Source organism: Canis lupus, chromosome X, assembly GCF_003254725.2.
Source record: "Canis lupus dingo isolate Sandy chromosome X, ASM325472v2, whole genome shotgun sequence".
Taxonomy (NCBI): domain Eukaryota; kingdom Metazoa; phylum Chordata; class Mammalia; order Carnivora; family Canidae; genus Canis; species Canis lupus.
The window spans coordinates 105,540,071-105,553,164 of NC_064281.1; the positions used below are offsets into that span (position 1 = coordinate 105,540,071).

Consider the following 13,094-nt stretch of genomic DNA (forward strand, 5'->3'; position numbering starts at 1 on the left):
CTATACATTTATAAATATAATTAGCTGTACAAGGAAGTAAAATGGTAAGAGCCAAAATGAATACTGTGTCTTAAGTCCCATAGGAGTTCAGGGAAAAAATAGTCATTTAGGGGTTGGGGCATATAGTGTAGTAGACTTCAAGATAACAGTTCTGTTTCCATTTTGTGTTCATAGGTACATAAGCATGTGTAAATTTTATATTTAGTTTTATTATAGATAATCTTTGCTATTTTGTTAGCATCTTGCCAGAATTTCATATACAAGTGGGTATTTCGGCTTTTATATGAATGCTGCTTAAAATAGATCCAGTAAATTCTAATTGAGAAAAATTCCTACTGCTAACCTTGAAAAGAATTTTCTACTCTTTGAAATCATTTTTATTGGTATATCTTCTTCCTTTCACCCTTGAGAGGAACTGACAAAAGTGAGAATGAGCTTTTTCTCACTTAAAAATTTTACCTGTCCTAAAGTGCTGTAGTTAACTCATAATATTTTGGGCAGATTTAAACTGAGAACCAGCAAAAACAAATTTTGATATGTTTTGGACATTTGATTTCCTTCTTATTCTCAACTAATAGATGGTATTAAAAGCATTTGCTAGCGTGTTCCCCCCAAATATTTTTTTGTATGTGAAAGTACTTTTGTCCATTGTAGAAAAATCAGAAAACACAGGAAATTGTAAAGAAAATAACCCCTCAGCATTTTGCTATATCTACTCTCCCCCCTTTTCTTATTTATTAATTTATTTTAAAATATTTATTTATTCGTGAGAGACAGAGAGAGAGAGAGAGAGAGAGACATAGGCAGAGGGAGAAGCAGGATCCTCGATGCAGGACTCTATCCCCGGACCCCAGGATCACGCCCTGAGCTGAAGGCAGACGCTCAACTGCTGAGCCACCCAGGTGTCCCTCCCTCCCCCCCAGTTTTCAAAGAATTTATGTTATAATCATAATTGTGATCATAATTAACATAATAATTTTGTATCCTGCTTTATTTAGTATTTTACATAAACATTTTCCCATACCGTTAAGTTTTCTTTGGAGAGTGGCTGTAGAATATTCCTACGTATGGGTGTGCTAGAATTCAAAGATTATTCAGTTGTTTTCCATGAGTGATTTTGCATTTTGGATTATTGTAAATAATTTTGTAATAAAGATATGTATATAAATCATTTGAATCTCTTTTTTAGACTAGATTAACAGAAGTAAAGTTAGTGGATCAGGAAATAAGAACTTTTTAAAAGCTCTTTGATAAATAAGGCAAGCTGCTATTCAGAGCATAGTGATTTCCAGCAGGATATGAGAGTGCCCATCTCACTGTATTTTTGCCAGTGTTGAGCCAAGTATAGTATTTTTAACTACCTCCTCTCTCATTTTTGCTTGCTAATTGAATTCAATTTTTTTCAAAATGTACCCGTGCAAACCCATTTTTGATGAAATTTCAAGATGAACTACTTGCAGTACAGTTCTTGATGAAGTGAAATAATGTTCGACTTGTTAAAAAAAAAACAGGTTGTAAAATAGTATGTAAAGAATTACGTAGAAAAACACTTTCACATAAACACTGTAACATACTGTAAGGGCATCTCTGCTTGCCAAAAGCATGAGAGTTTTTTTTTTTTTTAATTTTCTTTTTGCCCTTGCATTTGCCAACATTTCTATAATAGATATAATAAGATATAATTTGCTAAAAAATAAAATAAAATAATTAAGTAACCTTAGAAATGCTACACCTTCTCAAGAATTTATAAGCCCACCCAAAAGTATTTAACAGCTTTTCCTGCTTGGTAATTTGTTACAGTAATTCTTTTTACAGTTATACTTTGAAGTTTCTGTATTTAAGGAAATGGAGTATTTCTCTAGTACTAATCATGTCCACTGGCCCTCATGTTTTCTGGGAGGTACCTGTATTGAGAATGTTTCTGACTTAGGAGTATTTCTTACATGATAGTTTGAACGAGAGGTTGAGTGTTTGAATTGCTTAGAGAAGCGTAAGGAATTTTATTGGAATTTATATCAGGTTCTCAGTATACCAAAATTTCTTAGGAGCCAAGTAATCCAGAAGTTATGATGGTAAGTATTCTTTATGTTAAATTAATAGAGGAATGAGAACAGTTCCAAACAAGGTATCTAGCAACCAAGAAACAAAGTTTTTAAGATTTACCTTATAGAGAATTTATTTTGGCATGGCATTTATAGCTTAGGAGATAGACCTGTTAAAAGTCCACTCGGTACCTGAAAGTCCATTCTAGTACCATATACTATGATATGTTAATAAAAACCACTAACAGTCATTGTTATGTACTTTTTTTAAAAGAACTGTTTCCTAAATTGAGAGCATGAGCTAGTTAAACAATAGGAATTATCTAATAAAGTCAGAAGGTAAATACATTAAAATATGTTTAAAGAGTCCATTCTTTTATCTCTGTGCCTGAATTCATAATGCATAAGAGGTAAGTAACAGATTAAATTTAAAATAGATGAGCCTATTTTCATAATCAACTTGACATCACAAAATATTTTTAGAGCTTGAGAGATTTAAGAGTCTCCTTAACTTTTTATCCTTCTTTCCTCACTTGAAAATGATTTTACCAAGTCCCCCAATAGTACGTGAGATTTTTTTCCCAAAGATTCTCATTAAGTGGAAATGTGAAGGAAACATTTTTTCTGGTATGAGACATTTCTCGCAGTTACTCATTTCCAGGAAAATCTGGATTGTTGAAAGGTCTAAGTTATACCCAGCTTACATTCCCGATTTGCAACATTTCAAATTTTCTCTTGACCACAGTGAAACAATAGACATTAATAATATTCCATTAGTTTTGTCACTGTTTAATCTGGGGGGAAAATACCCCTGGTTGAACTTGATTCAAAGTATTTCTAGGTGAGAAAACAAGATAACTTAGCATTTATCGGTTACAAAACTTTTCAATAACCCAATTTGTTTTCCTTGACAGAGATTGATATGCCTCTAACCTGACATCACGGCCTTAGTACAATCTCCCACTAATGATAATTATTTTATTGTTTTGCTGTAGATGTGTTCTTTGTGCCATTGTCCTGGAGCAACAATTGGTTGTGATGTGAAAACATGTCACAGGACATACCACTACCACTGTGCATTGCATGATAAAGCTCAAATACGAGAGAAACCTTCACAAGGAATTTACATGTAATTATTTAACTTCTCTTTAAGTCTTTTTTTTTTTAAGCAGTCATACTTTCTTTAGGCTTTTGTAAAAGTTCTTCCCATTTTGAAGCATTTCATCATCATTGTAAAGGGTGTTTTGGTAAGGAATTTAATGGTTAGAGAAGGGCATAGGATGTTTAATAAGATTTCTGGAATCCGGCTTGTGAATGGGGTGAAGTATACTGCTCATTTTCTTAATTTGAAAAACGAGTTTAGTTTGTTGACTTGATAATTTTTGATTTCTTCATTTTTTTTATAGGGTGTATTGCAGAAAACACAAGAAAACTGCACATAACTCTGAAGGTATGTCCTGCAGTGACTTTTCATTTTTTATTTATTTATTTATTTATTTATTTATTTATTTATTTATTTATTTATTTATTTATTTATGATAGTCACAGAGAGAGAGAGAGAGGCAGAGACATAGGCAGAGGGAGAAGCAGGCTCCATGCACTGGGAGCCCGACGTGGGATTCGATCCTGGGTCCCCAGGATCGTGCCCTGGGCCAAAGGCAGGCGCCAAACCACTGCGCCACCCAGGGATCCCTGCAGCGACTTTTTAATATCAAGAAGAAATTTGAGTGAATTTTACTATATGAATTTTTGCCATAGATGTATCTCAATATTGAATACACTGCAAAGAATCCAGAAAAGTGTTAGGATAAACTGATGTACATAGTGAAAAAGATCTGGATTTTTGAGAAAATTTTTGCCCCTGAAGTTCTTGTAAGGAGTACATTGAGAATATATTTTATCTTTAGGAAAAAATGATGCTAGGGATTTTGGGTTTCTGTGTTCATGTAAGTGTTAGCAGATTGTAAAGGTAGTAATTGGGATCCTTACTACTGTCAGATATAGAAAATGGGAACTAGAGATACTGGTACATTTGTGATCACCAGGCTTTCTGTTAAATTTTCACATTGTACTTTTTTTTGAAAATACAGACATGTTCATAAGAAGTCATCAAATTTAAAATATATTAACTTTAAAAATTTTTATAGTTTATTTCTCAAACTTCTATAAAGCAAGGCTAAGGGTGTTTATAGTTAGCCAAGTTGTACTTGGTCTTTTTTAAAAGGGATGGGAAAGTTCTTAAGTTGAATTCTGACTTTTTGTATACTTCTGCAAATGGATGGTTTTGATACTTCACTAGCACTAAAAGGCTTAGATTTAGTCTGAGAGCATTCTATCCTTCCATTTAAATTAGAGATTTTTAGTTTTTTGTTAGCCTCTGAGAACATGTCGCTTAGAAATTAGAATGATTTGAGCCTCTTGATTTAGGAAGTAGTTTCCTATATAAAGACTTACCTAATTATCGTGTTAGCATACTAAAGTTTGTGACCCTTTTTGATATCTTAGATCATGGCTATATCCTTCACTTTGAGACTCTAGATTTAATTAAATATATGTGTCGTGCTGCTTAAATACATGATCTTCAGCAAAACTTGTCCTTAAAGTAAACAGATTGTATAAATAATAAGAACAATGTTTTAGAGCTGATAAAGTGCAACTCAGAAACCTTTACAATGTTTTCCTTGTTTATTTTTTTCCTCATTTATTTAGTTCAGGAATTCAATTGAAAAACCTTTTCAAAGTTTAAGAGGAAGCTTGCCCACCTTTCATTACTTCAGATTTTAAAAACGTGTTTGATTTTCTTGAAGACTGTAGTGAACTACATGTATGGTAAAACCAAGGGTTAGAAGCTAGGATCTGATGAATACAAGTATAAGATACACTGGGGCAGGAGGATAGTTGAGGATGGCAAGGATTAATGTAGAAGGCTCCCCTTTTATTCCTTACATTTCTGAAGCTGATAGTACCATCTAGTGGTAGAGAAAAGTCACTGCAGACTGCATAAAGCAGAATAATTTTGACCACCTTTTTGCTTTGAGAAAGATTGAAAATAATACTTTTCAGATTACTTTTTTACTTTTTATTTATTTTTTAAAGATTTTGTTTATTTGTGTGTGTATGTGTATGTGTGTGTGTGTGTGTGTGTGTGTGTGTGAGAGAGAGAGAGAGAGAAGCAGCGGGGGAAAGGGAGAAGCAGGCTCCTGAGCAGGGAGCCTGACTTGCGACTTGATCCCAGGACCCTGAGATTATGACCTGAGCTGAAGGCAGATGCTTAACTGACTGAGCCACTCAGGTGCCCCTCAGATGACTTTTTAAATGTAACTGGCAGGATTGCTGCAATTCAAATTTGTGATCCAGTTATTTTGAATTTGGGGTTCAGTGTATACTTCTGGAGCACTTTAGGACCCCTGTCTCATTGATATTATGTAATGTGTTTATCCTCATATTGTAGAACTGGAAGCATAATTTTACAATTTAAAGGCACTACAGAGTTGTATTTATTGAATTTTGGCTTTTATCACTTATCTAGCTTAAATTTATTTGATATCGATTGCTTTGTCAGAAACAACTTCAATTATTTGTTTTTTTTTTTAAAGATTTTGTTTATTTATTCATGAGAGAGAGAGAGAGCAAGAGGCAAAGACATAGCAGAAGGAGAACCAGGCTCCATGCAGGAAGCCTGATGTGGGACTTGATCCTGGGACTCTGGGATCACACCCTGAGCCAAAGGCAGATGTTCAACCATTGAGTCACCCAGGCGTCCCTATGTCATTGTTCTAATGGGAAACCTATGTTCTACTTAACAATTGTAATTTATGGTTGGGGTTTATAGGGTTGTATTTCAGGAACTACCTTTGAGAATTTTACGGCAGTGGTCTGTGCAGCAAAAAGGCATTGATAACTGTGGATGGCAATGTCTTATTCATTTGCCATCAGTGGCTCAATAACCTAGTTTGCTAAAACTTAAAATGGTAAATACTCCATAATTCAGTCTGTTCATGTGAGTTTGATGTAATAATTTTGAAATATTAAATTTGAGAATCTTTGCTGTTTCCATAGTTTTGCCTTTTCCAGAAGGTCATATAGTTGGAATCATACCATATGTAGCCTTTTCAGATTGGCTTCTTTCATTTAGTTGGCCTTTTTTTGGGAGGGCAGCAGAATGGTTGATATATAAATGCTTATGAGAAAGGATCTGATAGGCAAGAAGAGATCAAAGGTCCAGGAAGGAGGGAGATTCAGTGCGCAAACAGAAGAATTGCCCTATTACAAGAGAAGGAAAAGGGAGAGGTAGTTCCTAACTGGTCTGTTTGAAGGAGAATGTAGGGGGAGAGAGGAGAAACTTTGAAAGAATAGTTGTGAAGACTGGGAGAGGAAGTTTGCCTAGAGAAACGTAAGGTTTCCAGACTGGATAGAGGGCTCACTTAAGGTTGCTAACCATTAATGTATATAGTGATACCCTCAGGTTGTGTGACTTCCTTTAGCAATTCAGGATCCTGTGTATAGCACAGAGAAAAGGGTTAGTTGGTTAGTTCAGAAGTGGGATTTTTGCCAAGTATGTTCCACAAAGAAGTAAAGGTAAAAGGGAGTTCAGGATATTTGCAAGGCAAAAAATCTAAGATAAGGAAGTGAAGACAGGAAAAAAAGAATCAGGAAGGAATTAATAGACAGGGGGTCCTGATAAGGTTGAAGAGCAATGTGAATGAAAGTACTTGGGGAAGCAATCATTTTGTGGTACCAAAGTGTGCGTGATTTATAGTGATTTCAGTGATCTGAACCATTTTTAGGTGATTGTAAAGGTGTCTAGATGTGATTATAGGGATTGGGTAGTTGGTGGAAGATACCATTGAAGGTCAAGGAACTTGCTTGGGTTGTCCTGTGTTCTTGAAATCACCCAGGATGCGGCAGGGGCGAGGAAGGAAAAAAGAGCTGTAAGCTGTATGCTAAAGAAAATCTGATTCATGGGATAGAATGATTGGGAGTTGGTAATTGTTAGCAACATGGAAGGGGGAAAGGTAGCATAGTTGGTGTACCAGCAAAATTGATAAGTGGGAGTTAGTTAGAAACGCCTAATCTCAAGCCCCACCCTGACCTACTAAATAGGAATCACCACTTTAGCAAGATCCCAGGTGGTTTTTTTGCACATTAAAGTTTGAGAAGCAGTCATTTAGCTGAGTGACGTGTACTTTAGGTGCAGTGTTTTTTACAGGGGGATACAGACTTAATGGTTCAATAAGGCAGTCTAGTAGAAAGTACGGTGACAGTGGAAGTGTTCTGTATTTGAATCGTCCAGTATGGTAGTCAGTAGCCACAGTAGCACCTAAAATGGTGTAGTGCCGTCCTAGTCTTAATAGGAATTTATACATAAAAAATGGACAGGAAAAGCCAGAATTAAATCCTGCATCTTTATGTTTTTCTCCCCTTCGGCCTATGTATTTAGATAATAGGTATATTCTTTACCTTTTTTTTTAAAAGAAATATTTAAAAAATGTTAAATAATGGTAATAACATACAGGTCTAGCTTATAACTACTGCTAGTTTCTGTATTGTAGAAGTACTTGAACATGACAGCTTGTCATCAGTAAATGAGTACCTACAAGGAACTGTGATTACGTCTTTCTTGTGGTTCTTCTAAAATCCTTTTCATTAAGGGGTTAAAGCTTTTCTGTTTAATAATTTATGTGGAGCAAAGTCATCTGTGATGAGATAGAAAGCAGTAGAGTAGATGCTGAGTGTTAGCTATCTGCAGCAAGAATGTGTAGATTCTTAAGTCGTGATCACAAACATAAGCTCAGCTCAGTTTAGGTTCTTGACATTGTAAGTAGCCAAACTTGTGGCTTATTATTTTTGTTAAACTACCCAGTACAGGATGATGGGCATGGTATGGGTGCTCAAGAAATGTTTGTAATCTCTTTTCTTTGACTTGAAACAAAGCATGGTATTTAAAGCATCACTTATTTTGGGGTGACCTTTCTGCCTCCTGTGACTTTTCTTGTATCAGGTGTTAGCAGAGCAAGGTGAATTAATAAAACAGGGTCTTGGTTTTTTTTGGGGGGGGAAGATACCATTTAGTGACAGATATGTGACCAACTGATTGAAATACAGGGGTGACACATGGAATTACTTAGAGATAAAGGGGCATCATATTTGCATCTTAAACCTTTCAGAAAATAGTATACAAATGAATGAAGAAAGAGTGAGTGATAAAGCGATGTGGTAAGGTGCTAACATTTGGGTGGAGGATGTATAGGAATTTATAAGTCAAAAAAAAAAAGGAATTTATAAGTCTAAGATTACTTAGAAGTAGCTTAGTGATAAATGCCACAATGACTTGCAGGGACCATAAAAGACAGTCAGCATAAAGAAATCTCCTGTGCTTAACCTCGGAAGAGCTTGCCTTTAACAGACAGTTTGGAAACTTATTTTAGAGATTGCTTGTCAAATCATATGACTCAATTTGTGTTTCAAGAACTAGAGTCACCATAGTTATATTAGAAGTATGTTGAAAGTGTGTTATCATCTATGTAGATTCAAAGCCTTTGCCTGCTTTCATATTCCCTTAGTATTTTCTTCCCCTTGGTTTTTCTAGAATGCACTGCACCTTCCAATCTTCATTACTTTTATCAAATGTAAGTTTAGGGAGATTTTACTATGATATCAGTGACTCTAAAAACCTTTTAAGTTTTTGTAACACTGAATAGCTTTATGAAGTACCAGAAAGGCAGTCGTGTATACTGGTTGAATATGGGCTCTGAAATCAGGTCTATATTTGTTTTTTTTTTTATTTTTTTTATTTATGATAGTCACAGAGCGAGAGAGAGAGAGAGAGAGAGAGGCAGAGACGAGAGGCAGAGACACAGGCAGAGGGAGAAGCAGGCTCCATGCACCGGGAGCCCGACGTGGGATTCGATCCCGGGTCTCCAGGATCGCGCCCTGGGCCAAAGGCAGGCGCTAAACCACTGTGCCACCCAGGGATCCCCAGATCTATATTTGAATCTCATTTCTGCCACTTACTAGCCACGTGGTCTCGGGCAAGTTATTTAGTATCTCCTGGAGCCTTAGATACAGTATTTGTAAAATGGGGATTTAGGAAAAAAACCTACCTTGTAGAATTATTGTAAGGATTAAATGAAATAATGTGCTTAAGGGTCTTAGCAGTGTTTCTGGCACATAGTAAAGTGCTCAGTAAATACTACATTCGTGTGCTCTTCCTTGGAAGATAATAGAATTTAAATTGTATTTGTGATTTAACTTAGAAAATTTTAGTAACATATTCACATTGTGCCCTCTGCTAGAACTTACTCCATATTTTTTTGATTCACCAGATTTATTGACTACTTATGTGCAAAGTGCTGTGCTAGGCACTATTTACCCTCATCTTTCATTTAGCATACTTTACAAACTCATTATCGAAGTATCAGACATACACAAAAGTATGTTTGAAAAAAAGCCCCATCACCTAGCTTTAGCCATCATCAATCAGCTTGTGGCCAGTCTCGTTTCATCTACACCCCTTACCTACTTCGTCCATCTGGATTATTTTGAATGAAATTCCAGATCCATTTCATTTTAGCACACTTAATAAGTATTAATATTTTTGATGTATGCTGCATGTTTATATGTGCATATGCATATGAATATGCACAAAATCATTTATCTCCTACCTTTGCCAAAAAAGCGGTTTATGCAGAGCACATGCACATTGAGTTTCCATTGGAGAAGGCAGGGCAAGTAACCTCCAGTCTTCCTTTTGTTTCAGCCCTAAAGATGCAAAGCAGAGGTGGTGATGCTTACCGTAATCATAATGCTTGTCATTTTGCTTTTGTTTTCAAAATAATTCCAATACACATTTATTGAGTGCCTCCTGGGTGTGGGGGCATTGGGTAATTTAGAAAATAAGCCTCTTGACAAAGAGTTCACAGTCTACACAAGGTATGACAAGAGTAATAACTAACAGTTGAATAAAATTTTATAGTTTACAAGGCATTTTTCACAGTTTCTTGAGGCATCCTTTTCAGGAAGGTGTTATCATTAGTTCCATTTGTTACATCAGGAGACTTTGCCTCATGAGTGTTAACTAACTTTACCAAGTTTTAAGACCTAGTAGGTGGCAGTCTTAAGACTTTCTGTTCAGGAGTCCTTTCTACTTCATATGGTTAACCGATGTGAGACTTTGGGGGAGGAAAGGCAATGGAGCTTAAGCCAGGAAGGGAGAAGATGAGAAAGATACTGATCAGGAAGAAGAGAATTGATAAAGGAACATATTGGGCTTGGCCATACGAGGAGGATGAGACTTGGTGTCTCGGTAAGTCAGTCACTCCTGTGCCTTATCGTGGCAATTGGGTAATAGGGAGGGGCTTGGCCTTTCCGAGGTGACCTAGGCACTTAGGAGCTGTGCTCATAAAGGTTAGGAATGATCCGTTTTACCTGAAGGAACACAGCCTTGTTTCGTCACTTGCCTCATCAGCCTGCAGTTTTAGGAATTGCAGCTGTGAATATAAGATTAAGGCTTTGGTTTTGGATTGCATTCATTTGTTTGAAGAGGTATATAAACATTGTACAAACATCAGCAATACGAAAGAGTACACATCTTTAGCGAGCTTTCGTCCCACCCTTACCCTTATATCTGTTTCCAAACCGCTTTGCTAAAAGCAACCACCACTGTTGGTTTCCTAAGTATACTTCCAGAGCATTTCTCTGCAGACATGAGCCTATGTAAAACTATCCTTTTTCTAAATTTCAGGAGCACTGGAAATTGTGTATTTTCAGGACAATGGGTATTACCACTTTATTTTTTTAAAGATTTTATTTCTTCATGAGAGACACAGAGAGAGGCATAGACATAGGCAGAGGGAGAAGCAGGCTCCTTGTAGGGACCTGGATGTGGGGCTCCATCCCAGAACCCTGGGGTCACGACCTGAGTCAAAGGCAGACACTCAACCACTGAGCTACCCAGGCATCCTGGGTATTACCACTTTATTTTTTTTAAGGATTTTATTTATTTATTCATGAGAGACACAGAGAGAGAGAGAGAGAGAAGCAGAGATGCAGGCAGAGGTGGAAGCAGGGTCCATGCAGGGAGCCTAACGCAGAACTCGATCCCGGGTCTCTAGGATCACACCCTGGGCTGAAGGCAGGTGCTAAACCGCTGAGCCACCCAGGCATCCCCGGGTATTACCACTTTAAAAGCAAGTTGTAATTTACTGGCATATATTTGTCCCAGGTCTGCCCCTTCCTAGCTTTGTGACCTTGGCTAAAATTCTTGAACCTTTCTGAACTTTTCCTTATCTTAAAATGAGGGACTAGGGTGGTGATATATACAAACTTGCAGGGATGGTCATGAGGCTCAGATGAGATTGTGTGTATAAACTGCATAGCATATCTGGCACAGACAGCATCCCAAAAGCTCAAATGTTAGCTCTTAGATTTGGCATATTTCCAATTTATAAAATAAGTAGAAAAGAGCAAGATGCAGAATAGTATGCTTAGAATGCCATTTGTTTGTGTATCCATTTATTTTTTAAAATTTTTTTAAAGATTTTATTTATTTATTTATAGAGACACACACACAGAGAGAGAGAGAGGCAGAGACACAGGCAGAGGGAGAAGCAGGCTCCATGCAGAGAGCCTGACGTGGGACTCGATCCAGGGTCTCCAGGATCACGCCCTGGGCTGCAGGCGGCGCTAAACTGCTGCGCCACCGGGGCTGCCCTGTGTATCCTTTTAAAAAACACACACAGGGAATATAATAGCTGACAGGTACGGAGAGTGTTTCACGTGCCAGGCACTGTTCTAAATTTAGTTCTTATGGAAACTAACTCATTCAGTTCATTCATGGGCCCTGTGAGGTGGCTCTGAGGCAAGAGGACAGAGTCTTTGGCAGTTCCAGGATTCAAAACCAGGCTCTCAGCCCTTGAGGTTGAAAAGAAAAGCAGTTAAGGGTGGGAGGGAGGAAGAAGGGAGGCATAGAAAGCTAGCACACCAGCTGGGAGTGTGGAGCAGGTGGAACTAGAAGGTGGAAAGAAAGATTTTTTACTTTTTATGCAGAGTTCTTTTATAATTATTCTTGAAGAAGAAAAAAATTAATATTAAAACATTTTCACACTTCTGAATTGGGGGGGACCTATTGTAACCATGTAACCATGAATAATTTAGACAAAGGTACTGTGACTAGTCTCATATTGTTTTTTTCATGTGCATTTTCAATTTATTTTTTAGGATAAATTCCCCAAAGTCCAATCACTGGGTCAGAGGGTTCAGTCTTTTAAGGTTCCTGATAGACACGTTGCCAATGTTACTTTTTTTTTTTCCCAATGTTACTTTCTGTAAAGATTGTGCTAGATTGTAGTCCCATCCATGGTGGATAAGTTTACTTCTTTTACCACACTGGATGTTATGAGTTCTTTTAATTGCCAAAGTAGTCCGTTATGCATTGCTTCAAAAATTAAAATAGTACAATAATATTAAATTAAAGCAGTTCTAAAAGCCCTCCCCTCACAGTGAAGTCACATTCTCTAGGAGTAACTGGTAATAAGTTTGGTGGACATCTTCCCAGAGCCTTGTTTACCTCCATACAAACCTATGTAGATAGCATCTATGCACATTTAACTACAGTAGCATCGTAGAATATGTATGTACTCTCTTATGCTACTTGCTTTTTGTTTATTCTGTGATTTATCACAGACCTCCTTTCCTATTGGTGTTTACAGATTGACCTCATTGTTTTTATTTTCCTCCATTGAAGTAATCTTGTCTTTTTTTCCCATTGATTGACTTCATTCTTTTATTTTTTTTTAATTTTATTTATTTTTTAAAGATTTTAATTTATTTATTCATGAGAGACACACAGAGAGAGAGGCAGAGAGAGAAGCAGGCTCCACACAGGGAGCCCAACGTGGGACTCGATCCCGGGACCCCAGGATCACGCCCCGGGCCGAAGGCAGGCGCTAAACCGCTGAGCCACTGGGGCTGCCCGAATTCATTCTTTTAAATCATTATGTTATATCCCATAGAATAAATAGAACCACAGTTTAAGAATTTCTCTATTAGATA

At 36.9% G+C, this 13,094-nt stretch overlaps 1 protein-coding gene across 5 annotated transcripts in view; it reads left to right on the top strand.

The window, feature by feature from the left end:
* Nucleotides 1-13,094, top strand: part of PHF6 (PHD finger protein 6) — a 50,967-nt gene that overhangs the window by 15,694 nt on the left and 22,179 nt on the right. For all 5 annotated transcript variants that reach the window (XM_025431188.3, XM_035712382.2, XM_025431191.3 and 2 more), the window contains 2 exons: nt 3,038-3,171; nt 3,449-3,492. In XM_025431188.3, coding sequence (XP_025286973.1) covers nt 3,038-3,171; nt 3,449-3,492 — 178 coding nt within the window. The remainder of the gene's footprint in view (nt 1-3,037; nt 3,172-3,448; nt 3,493-13,094) is intronic.